General features: G+C 42.4%; 1 protein-coding gene across 1 annotated transcript in view; it reads right to left on the minus strand.

Moving 5' to 3' along the window:
• Positions 1 to 25681, minus strand: part of Hhip (hedgehog interacting protein) — a 91908-nt gene that overhangs the window by 60682 nt on the left and 5545 nt on the right. The window contains exons 2-4 of the mRNA XM_021635645.2: positions 24727 to 24919; positions 18542 to 18695; positions 17637 to 17838 (exon numbers count right to left, since the gene is read on the minus strand). Of these exons, the coding sequence (XP_021491320.1) occupies positions 17637 to 17838; positions 18542 to 18695; positions 24727 to 24919 (549 nt within the window). The remainder of the gene's footprint in view (positions 1 to 17636; positions 17839 to 18541; positions 18696 to 24726; positions 24920 to 25681) is intronic.

Below are 25681 nucleotides of genomic sequence, written 5' to 3' on the forward strand. Positions count from 1 at the left end.
GGGCAATTTCTTTATTTTTTTTTTCTCTTGGTAAGATGAGTTGCATAAAGCTACGAAGCTTGGGGAGGTGGGGTGGCTCAGTGGGTAAAGTTGCTTCCAAACAACACAGCCTAAGTCTGATCCTAGAGTCCACATGGTGGAAGGAGAACTGAATCATATATATATATATATATATATATATATATAAAATTTTCTGCTTTCTTTTTTCCCTTATTTATTTATTAATTACAATTTATGCACTTTCTATCCTGGCTGTAGCCCCCTCCCTCATCCCCTCCCTCATCCCCTCCCTCATCCCCTCCCAATCACACTATCCCTCCCTCATTTCCTCCAATGCCCCTTTCCCCAGTCTACTGATAGGGAAGGTCCTCCTCCCCTTCCATCTCATCCTAGCCTATCAGGTCTCAACAGAACTGACTTTATTGTCCTCCTCTGTAGCCTGGTAAGGCTGCTCTCCCCCCACCCTCCCGCCTCAGGGGTTGGTAATCAAAGAGCCAACCACTGAGTTCATGTCAGAGACAGTCCCCGTTCTCCTTACTAGGGAACCCACTTGGACACTGAGCTGCCATGGGCTACATCTATGCAGGGGTTCTAGGTTATTTCCATGAATGGTCCTTGGTTGTTGTATCAGTCTCAGAAAAGAACCCTGGGCTCAGATTTTTTTGGTTCTGTTGCTTTCCTTGTGGAGCTTCAGTCCCCTCCATGTCTTTCTATCTCCCCCTTCTTCCATAAGATTCCCTGCACTCTGCCCAAAGTTTGGCTATGATTCTCAGCCTCTGCTTTGATACCCTGCTGGGTAGAGTCTTTCAGAGGCCCTCTGTGATAGGCTGCTGTCCTGTTCCCTGTTTTCTCCCTCTTCTGATGTCCATCCCATTTGCCTTTCTGAATGAGGATTGATCATCTTACCCCGGGGTCCTCCTTCTTGATTAGCTCTTCCTTAGGTGTACAGATTTTAGTATGATTATCCTATATTATATGTCTAATATCCACTTATAAGTGAGTATATACCATGTGTGTCTTTCTACTTCTGGGATACCTCACTCAGGATGATCTTTTCTAGTTCCCACCATTTGCCTGCAAATTTCGTGATTTCCGTGTTTTTAATTTCTGAATAGTATTCCATTGCATAAATGTACCAATAAATGGGACCTCATGAACCTGAAAAGCTTCAGTAAAGCAAAGGACACTATTGTCAGAACAAAATGACAGCCTACAGCCTGGGAAAGGATCTTCACCAACCATATATCTGACAGAGGGCTAATATCCAGAATATAAAAAGAACTCAAGTAACAAATCAAATAATCCAATTAAAAAATGGGGTACAGAGCTAAACAGAGAATTCTCAATAGAGGAATATCAAATGGCAGAGAAACACTTAAATGCTCAACATCCCTAATCATTAGGGAAATGCAAATCAAAATGACCCTGAGGTTTCACCTCACACCCATCAGAATGGCTAAGATCAAAAACTCCAGTGACAACACATGCTAGAGAGGATGTGGAGAAAGGGGAACCCTCCTCCATTGCTGGTGGGAATGTAAACTTTTACATCCACTTTGGAAATCAATCTGGCATTTTCTGAGACAATCAGGAATAGTGCTACCTCAAGATCCAGCTGTACCACTCCTAGGCATATATCCAAAACAGGCTCAAGTATACTACAAGGACATTTGCTAAATCGAGTTCATAGTAGCTTTATTCATAATAGCGAGAATCTGGAAACAACCCAGATGTCCCTCAATTGAGGAATGGAAACAGAACATTAATTCTTTTACCCTTGCTTAGAGACTCTATGGATGGCTCCAGGAAAGGATACTCGACTCAGGCCCCAACCAAACAAGGGTAGCACATACCCTTGATGGTGTGAAAGAGGAAGCCTTCCCTCCATATATTTGATAATTGTTCCCTAGCCGATGGAATAATAAGGTGAACCCCGTTGGAGGAGGTGTGTCCCTGAGGTGGGCTTTGTATACAATTTCCAGTGTTCTCTCCCCCTCTCTCTCCCTCTTCCCTCCTTCCCTCCTGCTTTCAGATGGAGATGTAAGCTCTCAGCTATTCCTTCTTCTCTGCCATCATGGACTCCAACTCTCTGAAGCTATAAACCCAGATTAAGTGCTTCTTTTCTAAGTTGCTCATAGTGTTTTGTCACAGCGATAGAAAAGCAACCAAGACTCATTCAAAGCAGCACAGGAAAGGAATGCCTTACTCGGGGGCATCCCTTGCTGGATTTGTATAGGCTCTCTGGAGAAGAAGCCAGGATTTTCTACACTGTTAGTAGGAAATCTTGGGATTACTACAATCAGCAGCAGGAGAGGTGAAGCTCACTGGAAAGTAAAATCAGGAATTATTTTAGTTAAGCCATTTGAGTTGAATTTAGGCTTTTTCTTGGATTCTGTCTGTATCCAGTTTTATTCAGTTCTTAACGTACCTTGATCCCAGAGGGGAGAAGAACCATGCAATCACATCTATGGGCTGTGGGGCAGTTAGCATAGCTGAATGATTCTAGCTTCAAGAGCTAAGTAGGAACAGAGGCCAGACACTGCACTGGGGTGGCCACATTGTCCTGCTCTCTGCTGCAGACATTCGGAACCCCAGCAGAGCATCTGAGATGTACCACACACCTCTCCTGCCTCAGCTGCCCGTATAGTCTGGTTTCCACCCTGCCCATGCTTCCTGCATCAAAGGCTGCATCTTTCCCTCTGCTCGTTGGAGAATCACTTCCTCTGGGAGACACTGTCATCCACAGACAGATGGAGTCACCTGTTCTTTCCTCCAGCACCTCCTGGATTTCACTTTGATGGTAGGAGACAGCAATCATTTTTCAGAGATCTGTTTCCTCTTTCTCTTTAGACTTGAGCTTTTCATTTCCCTGGTATGTGCATGTACTTGTGTGTGTGTATGTGAGTTTGTGTGAGTGTAAGGGTGTGTGTGTGTGTACTTAGTATCCTTTTCTTTTCTTTTTGTCAAAGTCCCCAGATTTCCATCTGGAATGTGGCCTCCCAAATTCCAGGTCCTAGCTTTCGGGTTAGGTCCACAAATGGTTTCAGAAATGGGCCTCTTTGGCGGGCATCTCATAGTGTCAAGGCAACCTCTGGGCCAAACAGCAAGTCCCCAGGGAATGATAGTGTGGAGCTCACTGTAATAGATAAATCATCCGGATATTCTCAACAAAACAAGCCCACAGAACATCGGGCTGGCCCCATGTCATCAGCAGTGTGCGTGATGACAAATGAACACTTGGAGCAGGATAAAAACAGCCTTAAAAGGTTGGACATAGGCAACTTGATGAGACATCGAGTCTAAGTATTGTTTCCAAATTTGCTTTCGGATTTCAAGCTTTTTTAGCATGTTCTCAAGTAAAATCTTCCTAGTATTGTCAGAGAATGATGTCTTCTTTATTCTTATTTTCTCCTTCTGAGGCAAAGATAAACACTGGGGCAGAGGGCATCCTGTGTTCAGAAGCACATGCCTGTGTTCACAGTCTAACATCAATTTACTGCTTTCCCATCATTTAAGACAATATTCAGCTTAGCAGCTATTTGGGGTTGACTACTCTGAAGCTATCCCATGTGGCACATGAGCGAGGTTTAAAACTTCCTTCTTGCTTATATCTGCTCCTGAGCCAGAAACTTCCGACACAGGAAGATACTGACTGGCTGAGCTCTTTCCCTCCCCTCTGCAGAGCTATTGAACTCACACTTTTTGCTGCTGAGACTGTAGACTGTTAGTCTGCCTAGAAAGGCTGACGTCAAATGCAAAGCCCAGGCTGCTTGCTTTGCTCATACTACAGTCTAGGACAGAAACCAGAGCAGGAATAGTCTGTATCTTTCTATACCTAAGTGTTGTCCAATGTCCGATGAAAAATGTGGTGTGTAATTGTTTTAGAAAAGCTTATATCCATCACTATCTCACGCCATCACGTAGTGTTTTGGATGCGATGTGCACACACACTGCCATTTAATGATAAAATACACTTATAGAAAACAAAACAGCTCTGCATGAAAGAATCTGAGACACTAGTCCCTCCTGTGCCAGCTAATACCAATAGGACAAGAAAAAAATTAGATATTCATGAAGTTGAGATGGACATCTAAGTCTACAGAAGTTGTGCCCTACCCACTAACAGGAAATTAACCTTTTTTTGTGTTTCATGGCCTATAAAAGCATTACTTTGTAATATCTGCTGTCTGAGTTTTAAAAAACCTAAAACTGATTACAAATTCCTGTGTTTGCTATCTCACCAAGACACCATAACATCTTATGATGAAGACAAATAAAACTATCAAGATTAGTCTCCAATAGCTCAATAGTCTGTGAAGAAACAGGAAGCAGTTCTGACGTGGTCTCTTCACCTGGTTTCTATAAATGTCCAGGTGCCACATAATATTCAGAGTAGCGTAGCGGAGGGGTGGACTTCAGTGCAGCCGTGTCCTTTTGTCGCCCAAGGCGGTCATAATTTACCCAGATCTCTTCCGAGCTCATTTCTATCTCAGTTCATTAGATGTTTCGTATTTAAAATTAAATTACAGAAATCAAATGCTCACTAGTGAGTTCCATCTGGAAGTGTGCGGTTAACACATCTCCTGGCTTATGAGTCTCTTTCACCATGATGTTCAACAATGCGGCTAACAGCTTCCCAGAAATGTGGAGTTGGTAGTGGGAAGGTCAGATAAAGTAAAAGGCCATCCTGCTCCAGGCAAGGGCCCCACCCCCTCCCTCGTCCTCCTGGCAGCCCGCTTTCCTAGGGCATATCATAAAAGTAATTTACTGACAACTCACCTTACCAGGGGTCACTGGGAGCTTCAGGTTTTCTGGAATTTGCTTTTAAGAGGCATGATTAAGTGGGGACAACTATTGGCCCCAAAGTATTTATGCTGAGAACAAATGTCTGTCAGAATTAAATTCTCTGTGTGTGGTGGTTCCAGACTTGAAAAGATGTGTGCCCTGATGAAAAGCACATATATTCTATTCTGCAAATTAAATCTTATAATGAATATTGTTTAATTGATTTATTGGAGTTTTAGAAAAACACTGCAGAAAGCCCAACAGACAACACTGCCTAATAAAATAGAGAGTGCATTGGCTAAGTTCATTATAGTCTTTTTTGAACTTTTCTGTTCCAGTTTTTTTTTTTCCTCTCACACTAGCGAAAAATGCACTCACATAATTTCAAAGGAAAATGAAGATGCCATTTAAGCCAAGCCAAGAAAGTCAACTTTAAAAAAATATTTGCAAAGAAAGCTAATTTTGACTGAAACAGGTCTCCTGTCTTTAGGTTTTTAAAAATAATTTAAATATGAAAAATTTGGTTTAATATTAGGCAAAGAAGGGTTTTTGCACATTAAAAACCTATTTAAAAGTTAAACTATATATGCATGGGATAAAATTAAAACCGATTATTTGGTTCTGTGTGTGGGGTGTAGTGTTAATCTACACAGGACGTGGAAATGAAGCTGGTGCTTTCATTGCACAGCACACATCTCTGTAATAACAGGGCAAGAGGCATACAATTTCAGGAACACCCACAATGAAAATTATTCTTTCCAAACACAGAATTGTTTTGGAATAAGTTAGGTCAATTGGCACCAGGGGAATTCTCTCAAAGCAGCGCGGAGCCCAGAAACACTTAAGTGCGCGAGCAAAATCAGCAAGTGCCACCCTCTTTCCCACTCAGCTTTTCACATCTCATTTACTCTGTCCACAGCCCAGTCAACTTCTGCAGGCTCAGGAGCAGGTAGGAAAAGAAACTGCTCTTGGCTAGTTTAACAAACTGCTTGAAAAGCTGATTTGTTAGTGGAGGTTATTTGTTCAAAATGCCAATAATGAGGGAGGCTAGTGAGGATATTTGGAAATATTCTATTCATGAGAGTGAGTTATAGATATTTCCAAAATAAGCACAGTATTGTACAACTTAAAAAGTTAGAAATTCCTTACAACGGCTCGTTTGCATCTTCCTTATATTTTCACATTTCATTTAATCTTTGGCATAACTGGGTTTGAGCCTCCTTTCTGTCATTTACTGTATCTTTCCCCCACAAGAACACAGTCTTGGGTATCTTGATCAGTTTTGGGTGGTTATTAGCATTTTATGAATTAGCATTTACAAATGGTATGCACTAGGCTCCCTTCTTTACCATGATTGATATTTCCCTGAAATTAATAGCCTCTCACTGGACCAACTAAACAGTTTAAGTTTAAGGTGCCACATTTCAAAATTTGCCCCTGAAAAGTCTTAGAAAGGCAGCATAAATTCATGAAATACCGTGTGTAAAATGCTTAATAGAAAAAATATCTGACTATCTTTGCCAGTACTAACTCACTAAATGGAGGAACTGACAAGACTTCATTTCTCAGGTGGAAAATTTAGGCTAGAGGGGTAATCTGGGACAACTGTGGGCGCAAAGCTGGAGTAGAGGGAAGCTGGTATTTGACCCAAGGCCTGTTTTCACTCCTGCTTTCCCGTCTACCCCTACATGACTGCTGCTCATCTTGGTTTTCAAAAAGATCAGTTCAGATCATGTTATTTTTCTGTCTAAAACCCTGCAATGATCCCCTTTTCTCTGTGAGTAAAAAGCCAAAGATTCCCACAGAACCGGTAAGACCCAGTGTGACTGGAGGTGTACTTCCTGCTCTGCCAGCCCAGAGCTGCCTGGCTCTGCAGACTCCTTTGCCACACCTTGCCTTCACCTTACATGGCTGCAAGCTGTCCCTTCCCCCAGCACGCTAAATGCTGTCCATGGAGAGGCCACTGAGGGCCTTCGCCTTCCAGTCCAAGTTTGGACAATCGCTGTGTGGCCATCCTGAATGCTTAAGGCATGTACCCATTGCTGTCTGAAACCCGAAGCCTCTGTGGGTTTGAAAACCATCCTGAGCGATGATGGCCACACAGGAAGTGGTATGTCAGAGCATAAGGTGCCCAGCGAGCTCAGCTTTCGGGAGAGTGCTGCCTTAGGGATTTCTGGATCCTTAAATCAAAAGAAAGCAATGGCCACCTTCTCCAAGCCAGGCAAACCGGAGTCATGTAGGCCATCTCCCCTGACTGTAACTCTCTTGTAACTTGCATGGCTTTCTGCTTTACACACTGTAGAGCCAGCAAGCATCCCTGGTGTCACGTTGCTGGGGGCCTGGCTGGCCAGGGAGCTCTGGTGCCCACTTCTCTCTGCCTCCCCAGCACTGAGATTTACAGGAGTGAGTCACCATGCCTGGCTACAAACTGGCTTTTTTTTAATGTGGGATCTGGGGATCGACCTCAGGTCCTGTGTGTTTGCCAAGCACTCACCAACTGAGCCATCTAAGTAGACCTTCTAATAATTGTTCCCAAGGAAAGATAGACATCTTGGAGATGTTTTCCCATTTGCCTGTTACTTTGCTTAGAACACATAGACACACATACATAACAACAACAACAACAACACACACACACACACACACACACACACACACACACATATTTAATCAAAGCCAAGAATCTGAAAACAAGGAACCTTGCAGGTTGCGCTTACAGAACCATCCCAACTGGTGTCTTTGCTGTAACTCTCACAGAAGTCGAGGGCAGCCCCAGGGCGGTGGGTAGAAGTGCTTTACCGACATCCTGGGGGATCTGACCTCTCAAAAAGAGGCGGTAATTGTGAGGCAGGCAGGAGGCGAGCACGGCTGAACCCCATCCAGGACAGTCGTTGATAACTCAGGACAGATGTTTGGTGACCTGTGTGCGCTTGGGGGTTGGAGGAGACGTGAGCTCAAGTTCTTTCTCACTTTTCCTGAACAGGTGTGTTCACACTCATGAACAAAAGATGTTAGCTTCCTCCGCACATCTTTTTCAGGAAGTCTAGCATTTAATGGGAATGGAATTTGGCTACCTTTTTAATCCTCTGAAGAGTGACACTGCCTGATTTTTTTTCTGTCCAGCCAGGAGCATCACATTCACAGTGAGTAAGCAGCCCTGCCCCCACCGCAGACATTGTTCTAGGGGCTTCAAACTGCTGGCTGGGGCTGTTTGCGGAGCAGATGTGCTCCCTATCTGGAAAGAGCCCGAGCACAGATGTCTCTGATTTAGGTTTGTGATCCTGTTTGGATCAAAGGTGCTTTAGGCTAAGAGGGTGGTTTAAAAACAGTTTCTTAGAATTAAAAAGAAAAAAGTAAGTAACGTAGTTAGTTTTTAAGAGAAAGACATTATCCACAGTTGAATATTTTAAAGGAGTGTTCTTTTCCCAGGAATTCTGTAGCCAGGCATAAAGCTGTATGACCCCTTTAGATGCAGTTTTATTTCTATGTTTGCTTCAGCTTCCTAGATTCAATTTTATGATTCAATTAAATAATTTCAATTGCTAGCAATAAGGGCATTAGTGCATATCAAATTTACATGAAAAATCTATATTTATCATTCATGTTCGACCATAGCATAGATGACTTTAAATTATTTTAAATAGTATTTTTCTGTGATTTGAAAATTAGGTCTGTACACTAATTAGGCATGTAGATGAGGCTAATGATTAAGCTGTTTGCAGCACGCCCAGGCCGAGGAACATGGAAATTTGCTAGATAAGAGGACTTACATTTGAACTCATTTTTGAGTGGTAATTTTGAGAACAACTGTAGCCAGATGTGCTGCAGTTGGCCACAAAGTAGCCTGGGGATAAAGAAATGACAGGGTTCAAAAAAGTTTTTCTCACTCCTTCTGCCTGATTATAACTATAAAACAGTTCTCATAAACAGTTGTCTTTAAAGAGGACAGTTGTACCTGAAATCTTAAAGCACATTTTTTTTTCAAAAATGGTAAAGATGATTTTAATTTCTAACCAATAATCTGGTTTTAAAAAACACTTCAGATAAGTCCCTGCATCTGAGAATTTCAATATTATGACAGTTTGATATAACTGCAGATTTTACAGGCTTTAAATGAACTAAACATTGATTGACAGAGACCATCAATAATTACATTAAGATATCGTTGTAGGAAATAAAAATATTTTGTATGTGTTTGACACATATAACAAACACATTGAATATATATATACATATGTATATGTGAGAAAGAGAGAGACAGAGAGAGAGGGAGAGAGCACTGTGAAAAACCACATACTATAAATGCAAACTTGGGAGTGATAATAGGGAACTGGAAAGAAATTGCAGTGCTTATTTGTACATAGATGGTGGGGTGTCCTTTAGTAAACCAAGTGTGAGAGAGAGGAGGAAGAGCCTCTGGCCAAGGTCTGAGAGGGAGGTTTTTCTTTTTAAAGATTTTCCACTGGGCGTCCAGCGCCTTTCACTACACTCACTGATAGCCGCCCCCACTGTTTGTCTGTGGAACTGATTATTGATCTGCTAAAAAACAAACCAAAATAAAAACAGTTGAGTAAAGTCATCACCGGAACAGGATGTTACATGTTAATTTTAAAGCAACTTGACCCAATGCCCCTCCCCTTCTGACAGTCTAAATCTGTCCTTTAAGCAATAAGTGCTCATGGGCAGAAGATATGTGTGGTCTTGGATTTCAGCCTCAGTGTATTTCCTTTGCAAATCCCACGATTTATTAACTCCATGGCAGATTGACACAAAGCATGTTCCATAATGAGCACAAAGAAAACTGCATTACTGTAATATCCGCACAGAAAGACTACTACCAAAGCAGGCCGATTCTGATGAAAGGCCAGGCTTGTGGCTCAGCCACTCTGAGTAACTCCAAAGGGGATTGCATCCTGGGCAGAGGGTCCCACCACCCTCTGCATGGTGTCCACAGGAGGGGCTGTAAAAATGAAGGCACCATCTTTCTCTAGTGGCATGTTTTTCTTCTGAAATTTAAAGATAGATTTTATTTTACTTCAGTTAAGTATGAATGAGTGTGTCTCTGTGTGGGTATATCCACGTGAGCACAGAAAACAGACATTACCCAGGATGTCAACAGAGAACCAGTGTCAGGTCCTTGGAGCTGGAGTTACAGACTGCTGTGAGCTGCCTGCTGTGGACTCGGGGATCCGAACTCAGGTCTTCTACTGTGGAAGCACATGCTCTTGAGCACTGAACTCTCTCCAGCCACAAATCACATTTAAATTAAAATTTTTAAACAGGCACATCGCAGGCTCATTATTTTTTGGCAGGGAACACCATACATGTGTGTGTAACTCCGTGTCTCTAGAACTCCCATCTAAATTTGACACAGGATAACACCATTGGAAATTTTCTGTCATCCAAATATACTTTAAGGGGGAGTTGTTTCCGAGCCATGGAACAGATCTACAGTGGTCCCTGAGCTCCCAGTCAAGGCTGTCATTCTTTCATTCAGGCCCTGTTTTTATGTAATTATTGCAGAGCATGATTATAGTCCAGGCTTACAAAGCGCTTCATGTTTATGTGAGATCCCGCATGTAAAGTGTTCGCTGCTACTCTCAACCTTTGTTCAACTGGTAAAAACACTGACTTAAAGGAGAGAGTACACAGCCTGCCCAGGGTCAGATTAGCAGCACACAGCAGGTGCAACTGCACGAAGCCAAATCTTTGTGCCTGGTTCCAGGCCCTCAGTGCTCAGCCGGCCGTCAGTGGACCTGCCGCAGCCTCTCTTCTGGGACAGCACCACCCACTGAAATGAGGACAGCAGTTTGAGGCCATGGTTAGAGCCCAGCGTTACCCACTCTGCTTCTGAAATGTGGTTCCAGAGCCTGTGGCCGTGTCACCTCACAGCGTGGCGGAGCCCATTAATAGCTTCCCCACAGGGGCCCGTAGGGATGGCAGAGGTAACCCATGTGATAACTTAGAGATACTTTGCTAACAGGGCAGATGGGGATGTGGATCCGTTGGGAGTCATAAAAGGGTATGCCATGCCGCCTTCTACCACTGCCAAGCTCCCGTGCTATGTCCTCTTCACGAGGAAACATGGCCACTGGGAGGCTGACCACCACGTCACGGAAGGGTCTCCTCTGCTGACTTCTAGGGGAGGACACATGCCTGTCAAAGGTGGCAGAGGCTGTTCCTAGCATCCATGTTTCATGGGTTGTCCTCATTTTACATGATTATCCAAGAGTCATCAGGTTTACTGTCTCTGTTTCCTCTGCCCTTGAAGTCTTGAGCAAAGATAAAGACATTCAAGCAGGGACTGCCGCCACCTTCCCCTTGATGTCCTGTCCCTGACAAATAGGAGAAAGCCTACCTTCATTACACAGTCAGAGGATACCCAGGGAGCCACACCAGTTTAAAACAGGACACATGGCGAAGAAATACAGATGAAATGACTCAGGCGGGCATAGCCCACAGCACGTGTTTCTACTGGTTGCAAAGGGCTTATCACCAGGATAGGTAACTCTTGTCATCAAGTACTCACAGACTCTGATTCTCAACCATTTCAGAGTTCAGAGCTTTGAATTTGAGCTGTTCAACTTATAACAAGGCACTTGTTGCTTTATGAAAAATATTTTAAAATGAGATTAAACGCTAAAAATTTGAAAATGCTTTGTTTTCATAAAGCTCAGAGCATTATGACACAAAGCACAGGAAATACTTAAAAAGGTAAAAAACACTGCCTTGGTAGAAAAACAAAACCCAAAACCCACTACAGAAAAGAATTTTGACTTAATGTGGCAACATTTTGTTTACATTTTAACAGACTGGTTTTGGACCAGATTTCTAAACAACCAAAACAAAAAGACAAAAACAAAACAAAACAAAAACAACGGTACTTAAAAGCTTGTATTTGAGAGATAATGTCTCCCGCTTTCTATAGGAATGAAAAAATCATTTCTGCCACCATAGCCATTCTTTTTCTTGGTCAGCTTAATAATTTATAGGAAGTAATTTGATATGTCGAAAACTTTCAAAATGAAGCCAAGTAGGGTTGGATGACATCTGTAATCCTAACACTTGGAAGGCTGATGCAGGAAGGGCACAAGTTTGAGGCTAGCCTGGGCTATCTTAAAAACATACAAATAAAAAAAATACCCTTTAAATGACAGACAGGGTACAAAAACCTTTCAGTATGGTGATGACCCTATTGCAATGTTTCACAAATATAATTTGCTGCTTTATTTCAGCTGGATGTGTCTTTCTCTCAAACTCCAGCAGGGCACTGGCTATTTTTTTGAGGATGCATTTTGCACATGGTCTAGTCCCTGCTGCGTGTTTTTAACAATGCATGCCATGCTCACAACGGTACTTGAAGAAGCAAGTTGTTTCTCGCTTCTGCATGCTGTCATGCAAGCAGCAACAGAGACATTTCCGGCACTGCCATAAAATTGTAACTCAATGACAGAAAACACAAAACTTCCAGAGGAGGAGAACATGCCCGGCTGGGCTCACAGCGAATACTCAGGTCTCAGCACACTCTAACTGCTGGTTTTCTGCCTGTGAACGACAAGCCGGGAACTGCGCAGGCAGGGCTGGGCCCTCACAGCCTCTGTCCTCCACATGTCCCTGGGATTGCCGGGCACTAGGGCTGGGTCTCTCAAGAGCCCCACCTCAATGGGCTCAGTCACCCGGACAATCAGCAGCTTTCAGCCTTATGTCCTCTCCTCCCCCTATAAAAGGATTGCTTCAAAAAGCATCTTTTGAAGGGAGGATACAAGTAGACAGAGAGGGACAGGGGTCCAGTGACACTTGTTCCAATGACAGACAGGCTCTGATGCACAGTGCAAGCTGGGGGCTGGGGATGTGACCCTCTCTGTCTGCTGACCGCTCCTGAGAACCAAGCAGGGAGGGGTGCCTGGCAGGCCCCTCCGGGGTCAGGTGCAGGCTGCTGCTTCCTTCTGCACACTGGCAAGGCCATGGCTGACTTCTGCAGCCTCAGCCGCAAAAGCGGGGGAGATTATGGCAGAGTACCTTCCTGGGTGAAGGTCCTGTGCAAGTAGGATTGACAGAGAGAACAGCAAACTTCCTGAACACTAATGTCAACAGTCTGCCAATAGTCAAGCACTAGATTCCAACATGGAGAAAATAAAAATAAGGCCATAATGGATGGGCTAAGATACAATTCTCAAAGCTTGATGTCAGGCCAACAGCAGGATTTAGTGGAGTGAAGGCTTTTGCTGCCATGCTTGGCACAAGCCTGAGCCCCATCTTTAGGACAAGCACGGTAAAAGGAAAGACCTGATTGCCACAAGTTGTCCTTTGACTTCCACAAGTGTGTGTGTGCATGTACACACGCATCACACACAAGTTATAAAAAAATATGCTTTTCAAAGCTCCGTGTCAAATATTTCATGCTACCACAGACAGCTCATCTCCTTGCTCAGACTGGACAAGTAATATGCACAGACTGAGAAAATAACAAAGGATCCTGGTCAGAGACTGATGCTCAGCCATTTGCTCTCAGTGATGGCGGGGCACCCAGCGCCGGGTGTGCAGGCCAGGCAGAGACAGAGTCTCAGCCTCCGTGAAACTGCCAGCCTTTCAAAGACTGTGCAAAAGCTCCTGCCTGAGCCCAGGCCTGCCCGCCCTGAGTTGGAACTTTGAAAGCTCCTGGGTCAGCGTAACAGGTGACTGTCCATTCTTGAGAGCGACTGGTCTATGGCCTCTGAGGAATTCAGACAGGGAGCTGTTTCTTGGACCTCAGAATCTCTGATTCAAACCACAGAGAAGCCCAGCTTCCGTGGTCCACAGCCTCGGCGTTCAGAGATCTTTCTGGAGACGGGGAGTACAGTTGTGTGCCCCTTGCCCACAGGATCAGCAGTAACAACTGTGTGCACACAGTCGTGCAATGCAGAGTCCGGTGGACGCGTGACATGCCAGCCTGAGTGTGAACTGACTTATGAAAAGTCTTACTGACATCATTTATGCAAAATAGTTGTAGACAAACACAAAATTCACAGACAAGCATGTTTAACACTTGCTACCAAAGAAGCCTGAGCAATCACTGAAAACAACTGTGAGATGTCTTCGTTTCCTAAGCCTCTGACAGGCAAAGGCTCACAACCAATGGTATATTCATGATCCACTCATGAATGTGGTGGCGTCTATGCCACACACCGGCAGGAGCCTGCCTTTAACACTTCCAATCCAAGTGTTCCCTAGAGGATGAGATACAGGTCAGACACAGTACAGTTGGCTTTATCACAATGTGGTCCCATTCCTAATAAACACACTCAAATATCTAAGAGACAGATTCCTATCTTAGTGGCATCATTAGTGCCAGAACCTGAGAGAACTTAAAAGGCCGCACTTTGGGTGTGTCCCATTAATTCAGCAGAATAATGGATTCTGAAGTTTATGTTAAGCTCCAGAGCTTTGAGGCTCCTCTGGAAACCCAGATGCCAAATTCAACAGGATTTCTTTCAAGACTGGTCATGTTCTGCAAAATTCCTAGAACCCTCCAGTGCAAACATACTACAGATCCCTGGACTGTGATGCTCTGCTCTGTGCTATTTTACTGCGTTATGAAACGTTTCCCTGCCAGAACAGAATAGCCCACTGGATCTTTCATTCAGTGTCCCAATGAACACGTGTAATTGGGAATAGAAAAACTTCAAAGTCATTGTGACTTTAAAGGGAGCCATCTGTTCTTAAGGCAGTTAAACTGAAGTAGAAAGAAGATGAACACTTTTACTACTTTGTACATCAAAGTTTCCAGGGTTCTGAGATCTTCCTTATAGCTACTTTTGATCATATGTATCTTTTTAATGTCAACATTTTTATGCAATAGTATTAGAAAGCAATATATTATATCCTTAAATGTTCTAAAATATATTTTAAACCAAATTGAGAATGTATATTTATAGTATAGATTCCACTCAGTACCATTCTTTCTATGAATGGACACTAAGAGAATAATTCATCAACCAGGTTAAGCAAAAGATAACAGATAAAAGAATGACTAATGACTTTGCTGATGGTGGTATAACTAGAACAATGGAGTCATCCTGAAAGCTGAATAAGAAGAAAATGGAACATCTAAAAGCTAGTTTTTAATGAAATTTACAAAGTGTGCATTTGTGTGTGTGTGTGTGTGTGTGTGTGTGTGTGTGTGTGTAGCATCAGATTTTCTGGAGCTGGATTTACAGGTGGTTGAGAGACAACTGACCTGATGGGACAAAAACTTGGTTTTCTGGAAAAGCAACAAGTGTTTTTTTTTTTTTTTTTTTTTTTTTTTTTTTTTTTTTTTTTTTTTTTTTTTTAGCACTGAGCCATCTCTTTAGTGCCCAAAAGCAAGTTATTGAGAAAACTTTCCAAACCTTAGGAAAGTCCCAAAATACAGTAGAGGAAAATATAATGTGTGTGTGTGATTTGGTGTTAATTTTACTTAAAAGTTGTTTAGGACAAAAGACCGTTGGTTTTAATACAAAACAAGGAGGCTCTGGAAGCTGAACCAGGTCTCCTTATTCGGCGGCACTGCAAAGGATGGCTCTAGTTTTCTCCATTTTCCCTTTGAAGGTGCACATTGTTCTCACACGGGAGGAAGCCACAGCTGTGAGCCGCAAACACCCGCCACTCTTTATCTCTGCTCTGCAGTGACACCACAGTGAGTTATCAGGGCCCTTTTCAGAGAGCATTTATTGAACACTAACATAGAAACCCATTAGTACTTGCTTTTGATTATCTGCTATGAATTCTAGGGAAAGAGGAAACCACCAATGTACAAACAGAGCTACTCAATCTGTCCTGTGCCCACGTTGTTTCCTGTAAAAAGCTTCCTTCTTTCCTTCTTCTCTTCCATATATATATATATATATATATATATATATATATATATATGTGTATAAAGTTCACCTGTAAGCCCAGCTTTAGAAAATCTGATGCCCAACGCACACACACACACACACACACAAACACTTACATACACTCACACACACACACACAAACACACTCACATACACTCACACACACACATACACTCACACACACACACAAACTTTGTAAATTTCGTTAAATTTCATATATATGTGTATCTATATACACATATATGAAAAATAAGTATTTTAAAGGGGCTAGGAGTGTGGTTGGAAATATGGTTACTCTTCCAGAAGATCCAGGTTTGGTTCCCAGTAACCACATGGTGGCTCACAGATGTCTGTAACTCCAGGCCTTCTGGCTTCCACAGACACCAGGCATGCATGTGACACACAGACATACATGCAGACAACCCCCCCATATAAAAGAATAATAAATTTAAAAAATAATAAAAAATGACAAAATAATAAAAGCAACAAACAGCTAACGGGACCTCACTGTCTAATGCAGACTGACCTTGAACTTGTGATCTTCCCGCTGTGGCCTCTGAAGTGCTGAGATCACATACATGTATCACAGGAAAGGCTTAATCCCCCAACACACACATGTATCACAGGAAAGGCTTAATTCCCATCCCCAGTGCTGAGGACTGAAGCAATGACCTCACACATAAAGGTCAACTCTGTACAGAGCTGTATTTCCAGCATCAAAGGATATGTATAGTTCATGGTAGTCTGTGGGTGTGGGCATAGGTGTGCCTTGGTGCAGCTGGAGCAGAGAACAGCTTTCAGAAGCCTGTCCTCCCCACTGTGGGGTCCAAGAATCAAACTCAATGGTCAGGCTTGCCTGGCAAGTGCTTTTACCTGATGAGCCATCTTGCTAGGCTTCTTTTTCTGTTTTGCTGTTGTTATGGTATTGGGTATGGAACCCAGAGCGTCCCACGAGCTAAGCAGGTGCACTCCCAGTGACCCGCACGCCAGAGGCAGGTTCACTTCTTCTGTGGAGCATGTCTCAGCTTCACCAGGACATCACAGGCCCACAGGGTTCCAACGAGTACCGCATTCCCTGTGTTCTCACTGACCCCACCCCAAGTCACCCCACTTCTCATTGACCCCCAGCATTACCTATGTCCTCATTGACTCATTCTAACTTAAAGAAATACCACAGCAGTACTGAACAGATAATGGGAATATATGTTTCTTTCATTGATTCCTTCTGATTTTGGTGGTCCCCTCACTAAGAAAGGGACACAAATCAAGTAGTTTATATCTAACGAGGCTCAGACTGTAAATCCTCCATTGGTTCTTTTTTCTCTTAAGAAATGAAAAGGATACCCAGTTCTTTCTGAAATTCAAGACTCATTTATTTTGCTCCTATATAGTCATTAGAAGGTGTGTGTGTCTGTCCATTTGAGAACGTCACAGATGCCTCATAGTCTCCTACTGCCAACATTGTCTGTTATTCATGTACTATCAACTTCAGGACAGTTTATTTACACACCTAGGTTCTTTGACTAAAGAATTCAAATTATGTATTCTACACATGACTAATTATTAATAAAAAATTTGACTTACCTGTAAAAGCATTGTACAAATAAGTCATGGTATAAGAAATGATTTTTTTCTAATGACACAAGCAAATAAAAGGCATGATAAAAAAATCAATTACAGTTTCTAACTGGAAATGTGAATATGTAACATGAAATGGTATGCCATCAACAGAGACCTAAAAGCAGAAGTTATTTTAAATATGAACAACATATAGGGTAGGCACGTCAAAACATCACCCTGAGTGCACTGCTCAACAGCCAGTAAATAAAACAGAAGTGCCAGTGTCCCTCTCAGCTTCTGATCTCGTGGGTTGTAGCTCCTTATTTTCCCTCTCAAGTATCCTTTATTTTATTACAGAAACAAACCTCCAGTGAAAAGGGGAGCACTAAGAGAAAGCCTACACAGCCAGAACAAAATAAAGAAATGTAAAAAGCCAACCTTTATTCCACTTTGAACAAGTTTGTGAATGTCCAAGTAAGGCTCCTTGAAAATTTCTCCTTCTGGGGTTAGGATCTTCACATAGCCTTCCTTCTCTAGAATGAAGAGGCGGTGGGACCCATCCCCACTGTTCACAGCACCCACAGGCTGCCGCAGCCCGCTCGCAACCTCCTGGACACAGAAGCAGTTGTGTTTGTGCTTTCTAGACAAATCAGAGAAAACTGGTCAGCCCCCTGCTGAAGGAGGCGCTCAATACATTCTCCATAATGAATTTCTTCAAAGAGCCAATGATTTTGGAAATCAGGAAGGGCTGCTAGCCTAGGCATCTTACAATAGGATTCTTTTTTGCTAAGTCATATCATCTTTTCAATGGAAAAATAACAAGATATCATTTTCTCAGAAAGAAAAGTGAGAACCAAAATAGTTTATTCTGAAATGTCATTAGCTCATTATCTTATTTTCAGTGACTATAATTAAAATTTGCTTTTACTCACAAATATGGACCTTTATGAGAAGACATTTAAGGCGAATGTTCTAAGATCTATTTATATAAAAAAACTGATTTGCTAATAATAATTGTGCTGAATATTTCCATGGTGCCATAAAGCTCACAGCAACCATAAAATCCAAGTTGAACACTGTGCCCGTAAAATTCTCATGAGTCACAGGGAAGCGAAGCTCATAACATAGGATTAGAAGTCTAAGTATTAAATGCATTTAAGCTATGATTTTAGGGGACAAACTACTCAGAAGGAAAAGGAACTAATGCATGTGGAGTCTATGGCTCCTGAGCATAAGCATAGAGGGGTATGTCGCTGTCAAAACCACAGACTTGTTCCTTTTTTTTTCTTTAAGAGTAAAGAGCATTAAAAAAAAATAAATGAAGAGTATTGAATTGTATGGACCTGCTGATCTCTTCCACTTTCTCATATTCTTCCATCTGGTCCAAGTAGTTAGATGTTGGTCCTCTGACTTGCTTTCTTGGGAAATCTGGAAAGCACAACCCATCTTTGCTCGCATAGTAAAAGCAAAACTCATCAGCAGTTGTTTGAAGAAGACCTTTAAAGAGACATATAGAAGGAGCCATTAGGACCATGAGGTAGTCCAGCAAAACTAGCTCATTTGAAAGACTTGGCCTCTCACCAGAGAGGAGTTTTAGAAACTATGAATAATCTCAGGGAGAACTTGGCTACAAGAATATGAAAGGGAAGGCACGGGCAGGGCAGTAGGGATTGGAATTCCCTTTTCTTCTTTAAATGCATTTATGAATTCCAGTGAAAGTGTAACCTTATGTTGAGTACTTTTAAGGGACTTTATCCATTGGTATGATGTGTGTGTTCATTCATGAACTTAGGTGTACCATGTGTGTGCAGGAGTGTGAGGAAGCCATGGGGCATCAGCTCCCCTGGAACTGGAGTTACAGACAGTTGTGAGCTGCCAGCACGGGTGCTGGGAACATAGACACTTGCAAGAGAAGTAAGTGATCTCCTCCAGGCCCTACTGTGCTGACTACTGGAAAGGCTATATGAAAGGCGGGGTACAAAAATCCAGGGTTCCTGTCACATGGCTTCTTTATTCTTAAGGTTCCTGTGTTGACTCTTCTAAAGCTTCCTTACTGATGACAGCTTACATTTGTGAACTTACCTCATCACTAATTAGTCTAATTTCCCTACAGTACTAAACACCTTCCTGAAAAGAACACATACAACTAAGCTAGTCTACTGTTGGCCGGTTTTCCTAATGCCATGCCTTGATGTGGAGATAACAAATATCTCTATATTAAACTAATAACCCCCTGTGCAATCTTTAAGCAAGGAAGATGCTAAGAGTAAGCCTTTTATTTCAAACATTTTGAAGCCTTTTATCCCTGCACCTTTTTCTCTAAGGGATAATGATAATCTATATTTAAATGATCTCTTCTATCTTCTTAGGAAGAAAAAAAATCGACACACCCCTGAACCAAAAGAAAATTATATGATAGATTTTATAAACAGGTGGTGAAATAAAGATGATTTTTCTTTTCTTTCACATTAAGCTTGCTGGTGTGTGTGTGTGTGTCTGTCTGTGTATGTGTGTGTGAGAATACAGGTGGAAGTGTGGAGGTCGGAAGCTGATGTCTGGTGTTTTCCTCTCTTGTCCTCCTTAGTTTCTGAGGCCATGAAGCTCACCGATTCTATCCATGATTCTGGCTAGCTCTAAGGAGCCCCCATCCCTGTCTTCCCATTTCTGGGGTCACAGAGCCACTCCTCTGTGCTCAGCTTACATGCATACTGTAGACTAAACTCAGCCCTTAGGCCTGAAAAGCAAGTGCTTTGACTGAGCCATTCCCTGAGTCTGCAAAGATTTTTTTATAAGCAGAGCTCTCCTTGTGTATAAAATGAAAAGCTTTGGACCAGAAGGAAAATATAGAAAAAAACTTTGACATCCATAGTCTGAGGTACTAAGATACTGGCTTTATTGTGCTTGTTAGTAAGTCTGTATTCTGAAGACTTCTGCTTTCCAAGTCTGCTCTTATCAGCATCTGGGCAGAGGATAAAACTGCTGGAGTGCTCCCCCAACAACTCAAAGCCCAGGCTTGATCTTAACACTGCAAACAAACAAACAATCGACAAACACACAAAACCCTGCTTGATCTGTTTTATATCAGAGTCAGCTCAGACAAGAGTCTCAGTTACCCAGAAAAATGCCTCTCACTCCCTATCTTTACTATAGCTAAGCTCTGATCCTTACAGAATAAAGTGGATTTTTCTATCTGCTACTACTTTTGGGATAAATGCATCCGGTAACTTAGAGTTTAAAAACTATATAACAAATTCAGATTTTTTGAGAATTTTATGAATAAGATTTGGGACTCAGCCAAGTGAGGTTTATCGGTGGAGTTGCAAGACACTCAAAGCTCCTTTTCAGTGAGCTTGACCTGGCTCAGTCCAAACCTCAGAACAAACCACCCTTAGGGTGAAAGTGTCCCACATGATAAAGCTGGGTATACATTTTGACCTCACTTTTGGGTGAAATGTATCACCTTTATATTGCTGACAGAGACTCTTCAAGAGCAATTTCTGTCTGGGCTCTTGGAGAAGGAGGCCAGACAAAGTGTGTGCCCTCAGAAGCATGTGCACACAGGCATGCAGGGTACTGCGTGTGCCCGCAGGGGTGTGGGTTCACAGTTTGCAGGGTGTGGTGTGTGCGCCCGGAGCATGTGCACACAGGCTTGCAGGGTGTGGAAAAGGAGGACTGACAGTCAGAGGATGAGCCTTAGGAGGGCAATGAGGACGTTTTCTCCCTTTGAGAATCTGCTAGTATCAGAAACAGAAAGGAAGGGAGAATTCATTCATCTTTGGGAATTCACCACAAAAACATAACTTTCTCCTCTCATTCTTCAGTGGCTAAGCACCCAGCTGAAAGCTGAAAGTGCTAAAACCAAATCTGTTTGAGTAAAAATATGAAAAATGAAAATTTAAGTTTGCTTGAAAAGCAATTTGTGTATCTGCAACCCAGTACCATTTTGAGAGAAAATTAATGAATGAAACTATGACTAGTTTCACTTTTAAGAGTGTTATAAGCTGGGGATAAATGTTAGGAACTGAGACCTCATTTTCAAATAGACTATCTTAACCTTAGGCACGACTGTATCTTTATAAACCTTGGGTACCGGATGTGCTGACTCTTTTGGCCAAGCTCACAGCATTGTTTGTAAGAATCCACTGAAGCCTTTCACTGCAGGTATGTGTTTATCCAGCCTAGATCACCACACTGTGCTCAGGTCTACAAAGGTGGAGACACTGCGTCTGTTACACCCCTGCTTACTAAGTAGCCTTCAGGGTCTGTAGCCATTTTCGAAGATGGTGAGTCCAATCCTGCTATCCCACACAGCACCCTATAAACATATTAGCCAGGAAAATAAGTACTCTCCAAAGCATATTATGTTTTCCGGTTTATTTCTCGGTATGTGTTCTACAGAAGTTATGTTTTCCCTATGTTCATCCAGCATGATGCTGAAAGGGGAAGAGCTCCTGGGCCCTGGAAGGCTTTCGATGTATCCATCCTGTCCCTCTAGTGTTTTCTCCCTGGGACTAATAAGACACATGTGTTAGGTATCTGATGGAGTTGGAGCTGGAGAAACTCAATGGACTCAAACCCTTGACCTTGGCCTCGTTAGCCACAGGATTAAACCAATTGAACTAATCGGGTGCAGACCTTTCACACGACTGGGACCTACTGCTGGGACACGACTGTCTAGAAGTGATAAAAATCATTACGGTAATAGGTGCAAAGAATAAAGCAATACCAATGGGTGTCTCCATGTGCCCTTCTCAGGGTGCATTATACCAGCTTTAATGAACAAAAAATATCTATTCTGCTCATTCAAGCCAAAGAAAAGACCATGGGCTAAGCAATTTTGGCATTAGGGAAGTTTTCTCGAAATCACCTTTTTCAAAAAGTCCACAAATGGAGAACATTTTGATTAATAGTCCAGAGTTTACTCAATTTTACTGCTTTTGAGTTGGTTTTCTACTTTTTAGGAAAATAAGTAGATCCCGATTGTTCTGAATTTAAATTTCTAGAACTGCACTGCCTTTCAGTTTCTAAGTGTGTTCTGAGGTGGTCGTGTTTTCTTAAAGCCAAGATGATAAAGCACATTTTTGGTGTTTTGAGTGATATAGGACAAGGAAAGAAATTTCTGAAATTACTTTGTTATAATCCCATCCATAATTTTACAAAACACATTCCTTAGGCTTTGCTCCTTCTCAGGGTTTGATTTGTAGAAAGAAGATGACATTGGTAGGAGCAGCTGAGATACCCTGGCCTGGTTTCTTAAAAACGGAATATCAACATAGCTGTTTCCATGGGTTTGAGTTACCGAGAGGAGTACACCAGAAGACAGATGTCAGGTGAAATAGTTAGAAGTTGGTCTTTCAACGGTTTCTAGATCGGTCGTGCTGCAGATGTCCACGCTTCTGGGCTGCAGGCAGGGCTGACTGGAGGACCCCCCTTCTGTTTGTCACAATTTAGGGGATGGTAGCCTGCCTGCTGCGGCTCTGACTGGCCAGTAAATCAATGAACACAAGGCCGCAGAGTCTGTTATTACAGCTCACTTTGGGGACAAGCATTTAAAATTCCTGTCAGCAGTGACCTAGGAAAAGGCTGTCCCCCAGCTTGCTGCTAAGGTCCCTCCGGGTCTCTGGGCCCTCAGTGCTCTCTCCACTTCTGGAGTGGAGCCTTCATGGGGCTATCTTTCCAGGCAGCCTGGGTGGCCACAAAGAGCACTTGACATCTTGATGCACTTCAGCAGTTTTACATATACACAAACTTTGTAGAAAAATAAATTTGTCATTCGTCACCACATATGTTGATCTGGGACGTGATGCACTCGCAGTTTGGGCTCAGGGCTGTTTGCTGGGCTGATCTTTGTTTTGTTATTTTGGACGCTAAAATAACTTCAACTATATAAAGAGCACCGTGGAGGAGTCTGTGAATCTAGCATGTTGCAATGAAGAAGCCAAGTGCTGGTATCCCTCTCGGCTACGGTTGTAACGGCAGGAAGTCTGCAGCCAACCCCCATGCTCTCCAATCTGTTATCACTTCTCTGTGGGCCACTGAGGCTACTGGGAGCAGTTCCACTTCGTGTTGAGGAATGTGATAAAGAGGGGAAACGACTAGTTTAAGAAAAGTCAGGGCACGGCCATAGTTAAAAACCGACAATATTTTCACTCTGAATGGATTCAGGGACACGCCACACTATATGCAGAGGGAGCAAGCAAACCTGAATTGTTTAGTATTTAGGAGAGTTCTTTCCCAAATTTTCTGTCTATGTTTTTGTGGGTCAGAAAAATACCAAGCTATATATAGCACTTTCACAGAATTATCTAAGTCACATCCTCCTGTACTTCAGGCTTACCTCTTTCTTAAATACCATTTAGTTTTATAAGTGGTTCGCTGGAGTGATTTGTGTGTGAACTTGGACCAAGAATCTGTCTTGTTAAATTATGCTCTTCCTCCATGTTTATTCTTCTAATTAAAATGACAGCTACACAATTTATAAGTGTGTGTGCCTCCTCTGTTTGTGTCTAGTGTATACATGTATGCATGTGTGCATAAGTGTAATGGCCAGAGGTTAATGTTGGGTGTCTTCCTCAATCACTCTCCATCTCCCTTAACCATACAGACACTGACTCTCACACAAGCTCCCAGGATCTGCCAATCTCTGTGATCCCTGTCCTAGGTTACACATGTGCATGGCTGTGTTTTTTTTTTTTTTTTTACATGGGTTCTGAGCGTGTGAACTCAGGCCCCAGGGCTCATGCAGCAGATGCGTTAACAGTCGAGCTATGATGATGCCCATGTTGATTAGGTTCTGAAGTATGATGGGGACCGGTGTCTTTGTGACGCTCTGTCTAGAAGAGCTCCTGCAGCAATTCCGCCCTCTTCTCATCAGACTGCTCTGACTAGAGCAGGAGAGGTCTCCTGCGGCTCAGTTTCTCCCCTCTGTCCAGACAGCAGGGCTTCACCTTTCTACCCACCTCATTGTATTTCTAAGGCATCAGCTAGTAACTGTATGTGAAAATGCTTGGTTCCATGTTTCTTTTGGGAATTCCTCGTCACGTCACACTTTACCTAAAGAGTATCTGCAAACCCGACAGGAACTCCCTTGTCCTATGTTATCTATGTATTAGAGGCAATGGCCTTCACACAGACCTTGTGAAAAAGGCTCCAACAAGAAATGTCCTTGCTGGGGCTAGAGTTCAGAGAGGTAAAAAGAAAAGAAAAGGAAGAAGGTTTGACTGATAATAACCCAGCATGTATAAAGTTAAACTGATAATCCAATGTGTAAAAAGTTTACTCGTTGTCTTAGTGTCTTAATACGAGACTTAAACCTTTAGAACAAAGTTGGTGTACTCTGTCAGCTCAAGTTATAGTACTCTCTTCCATAGCAATAAAATGCATGAATTTGGAAAAGTTAATTATGAAGTAAAACAGGAAGGCAAAACACAATTTACAACTCTTGTCAGCAAACATTTAAGAACAGTTAGAAAGATTCTTAGCATGTTTTAACCTATGCAGGTTTTTTGTTTGTTTGTTTGTTTTTTACCTGGAATATGGCCCCGACAAGTATAAAAAAACTCTTTGCAGTAATCTTTGCAGAGGAGCGGAAGTGCGAGCTCGCCGCCCAGGACGTCTCTTTCAGGTGAGCAGAGCAGGCTCTGGGAGTGTGGAGAGCAAGGCGCACACTTGATCTCCTCCAGCAACTTGCCGCATTCTGTGCTGTTGGTGGCAGAAGAGATCTGAAAGCCACAAACCAGAGACACATCCTGTCAGTCATGAGAAAAGTGAGCTTTGTCAGGTTTTCTTTCCCCTTTCAATCATGTGAGTAGAAAAGTCTACTGCAGAAAAAAAAAAAAAAAAAGGACAAACGTTATCTTTGAGGCCAGGGTTGGGAGACAAAGGTCAGAGAAGGACACATAGAAGCTGGTCTTGCCTTTGCAAACCCGAGTGTGTGAGCTGTTCTCCTGCTGTTAAAATTAAGACGTTTATAGACTGTTGAATGTTTGATTCACTTTCTCTGCCCCAGGGCACATGCTGGTTGCTGTTTACCTTAAAAATCCTGTACCTTTATCCAACTGTGTCCGAAGTGTAATTTTAAAGACATGGCTTATTTGTGTCATGGGTGAAAAATCTATTTAATTCCTAAAGCCCCTAACACAACTCAAAACTGTACTTAGATATCATTTTGGTACATTTCTACTTGTTCCCAGTCTGACAGCAGTAATACGTACTGTCTTTCATGCTCTATAAAAATACCCCAAACTGAACCAAATGGGCTTAAGATCCGTTTTTAATATTCATTATATCTAAGCCAGGAAAAACTTTCTAGCTAGCTCCTTAGGTATTTTATATGCATGAATACACTCAGAGTTTAATGAAAGTGTTTTTGTATAGTGGACATTGAATTTTTAGGAAAAGAATACTCTTACTATTATTCTTACAGTGATATGTCCTTTATTTCAGTAAGATCAATTCAGAGGACCTGATGATTTCTTGAGTTA

Source organism: Meriones unguiculatus, chromosome 10 (genome assembly GCF_030254825.1).
Source record: "Meriones unguiculatus strain TT.TT164.6M chromosome 10, Bangor_MerUng_6.1, whole genome shotgun sequence".
In the NCBI taxonomy this organism is placed as follows: domain Eukaryota; kingdom Metazoa; phylum Chordata; class Mammalia; order Rodentia; family Muridae; genus Meriones; species Meriones unguiculatus.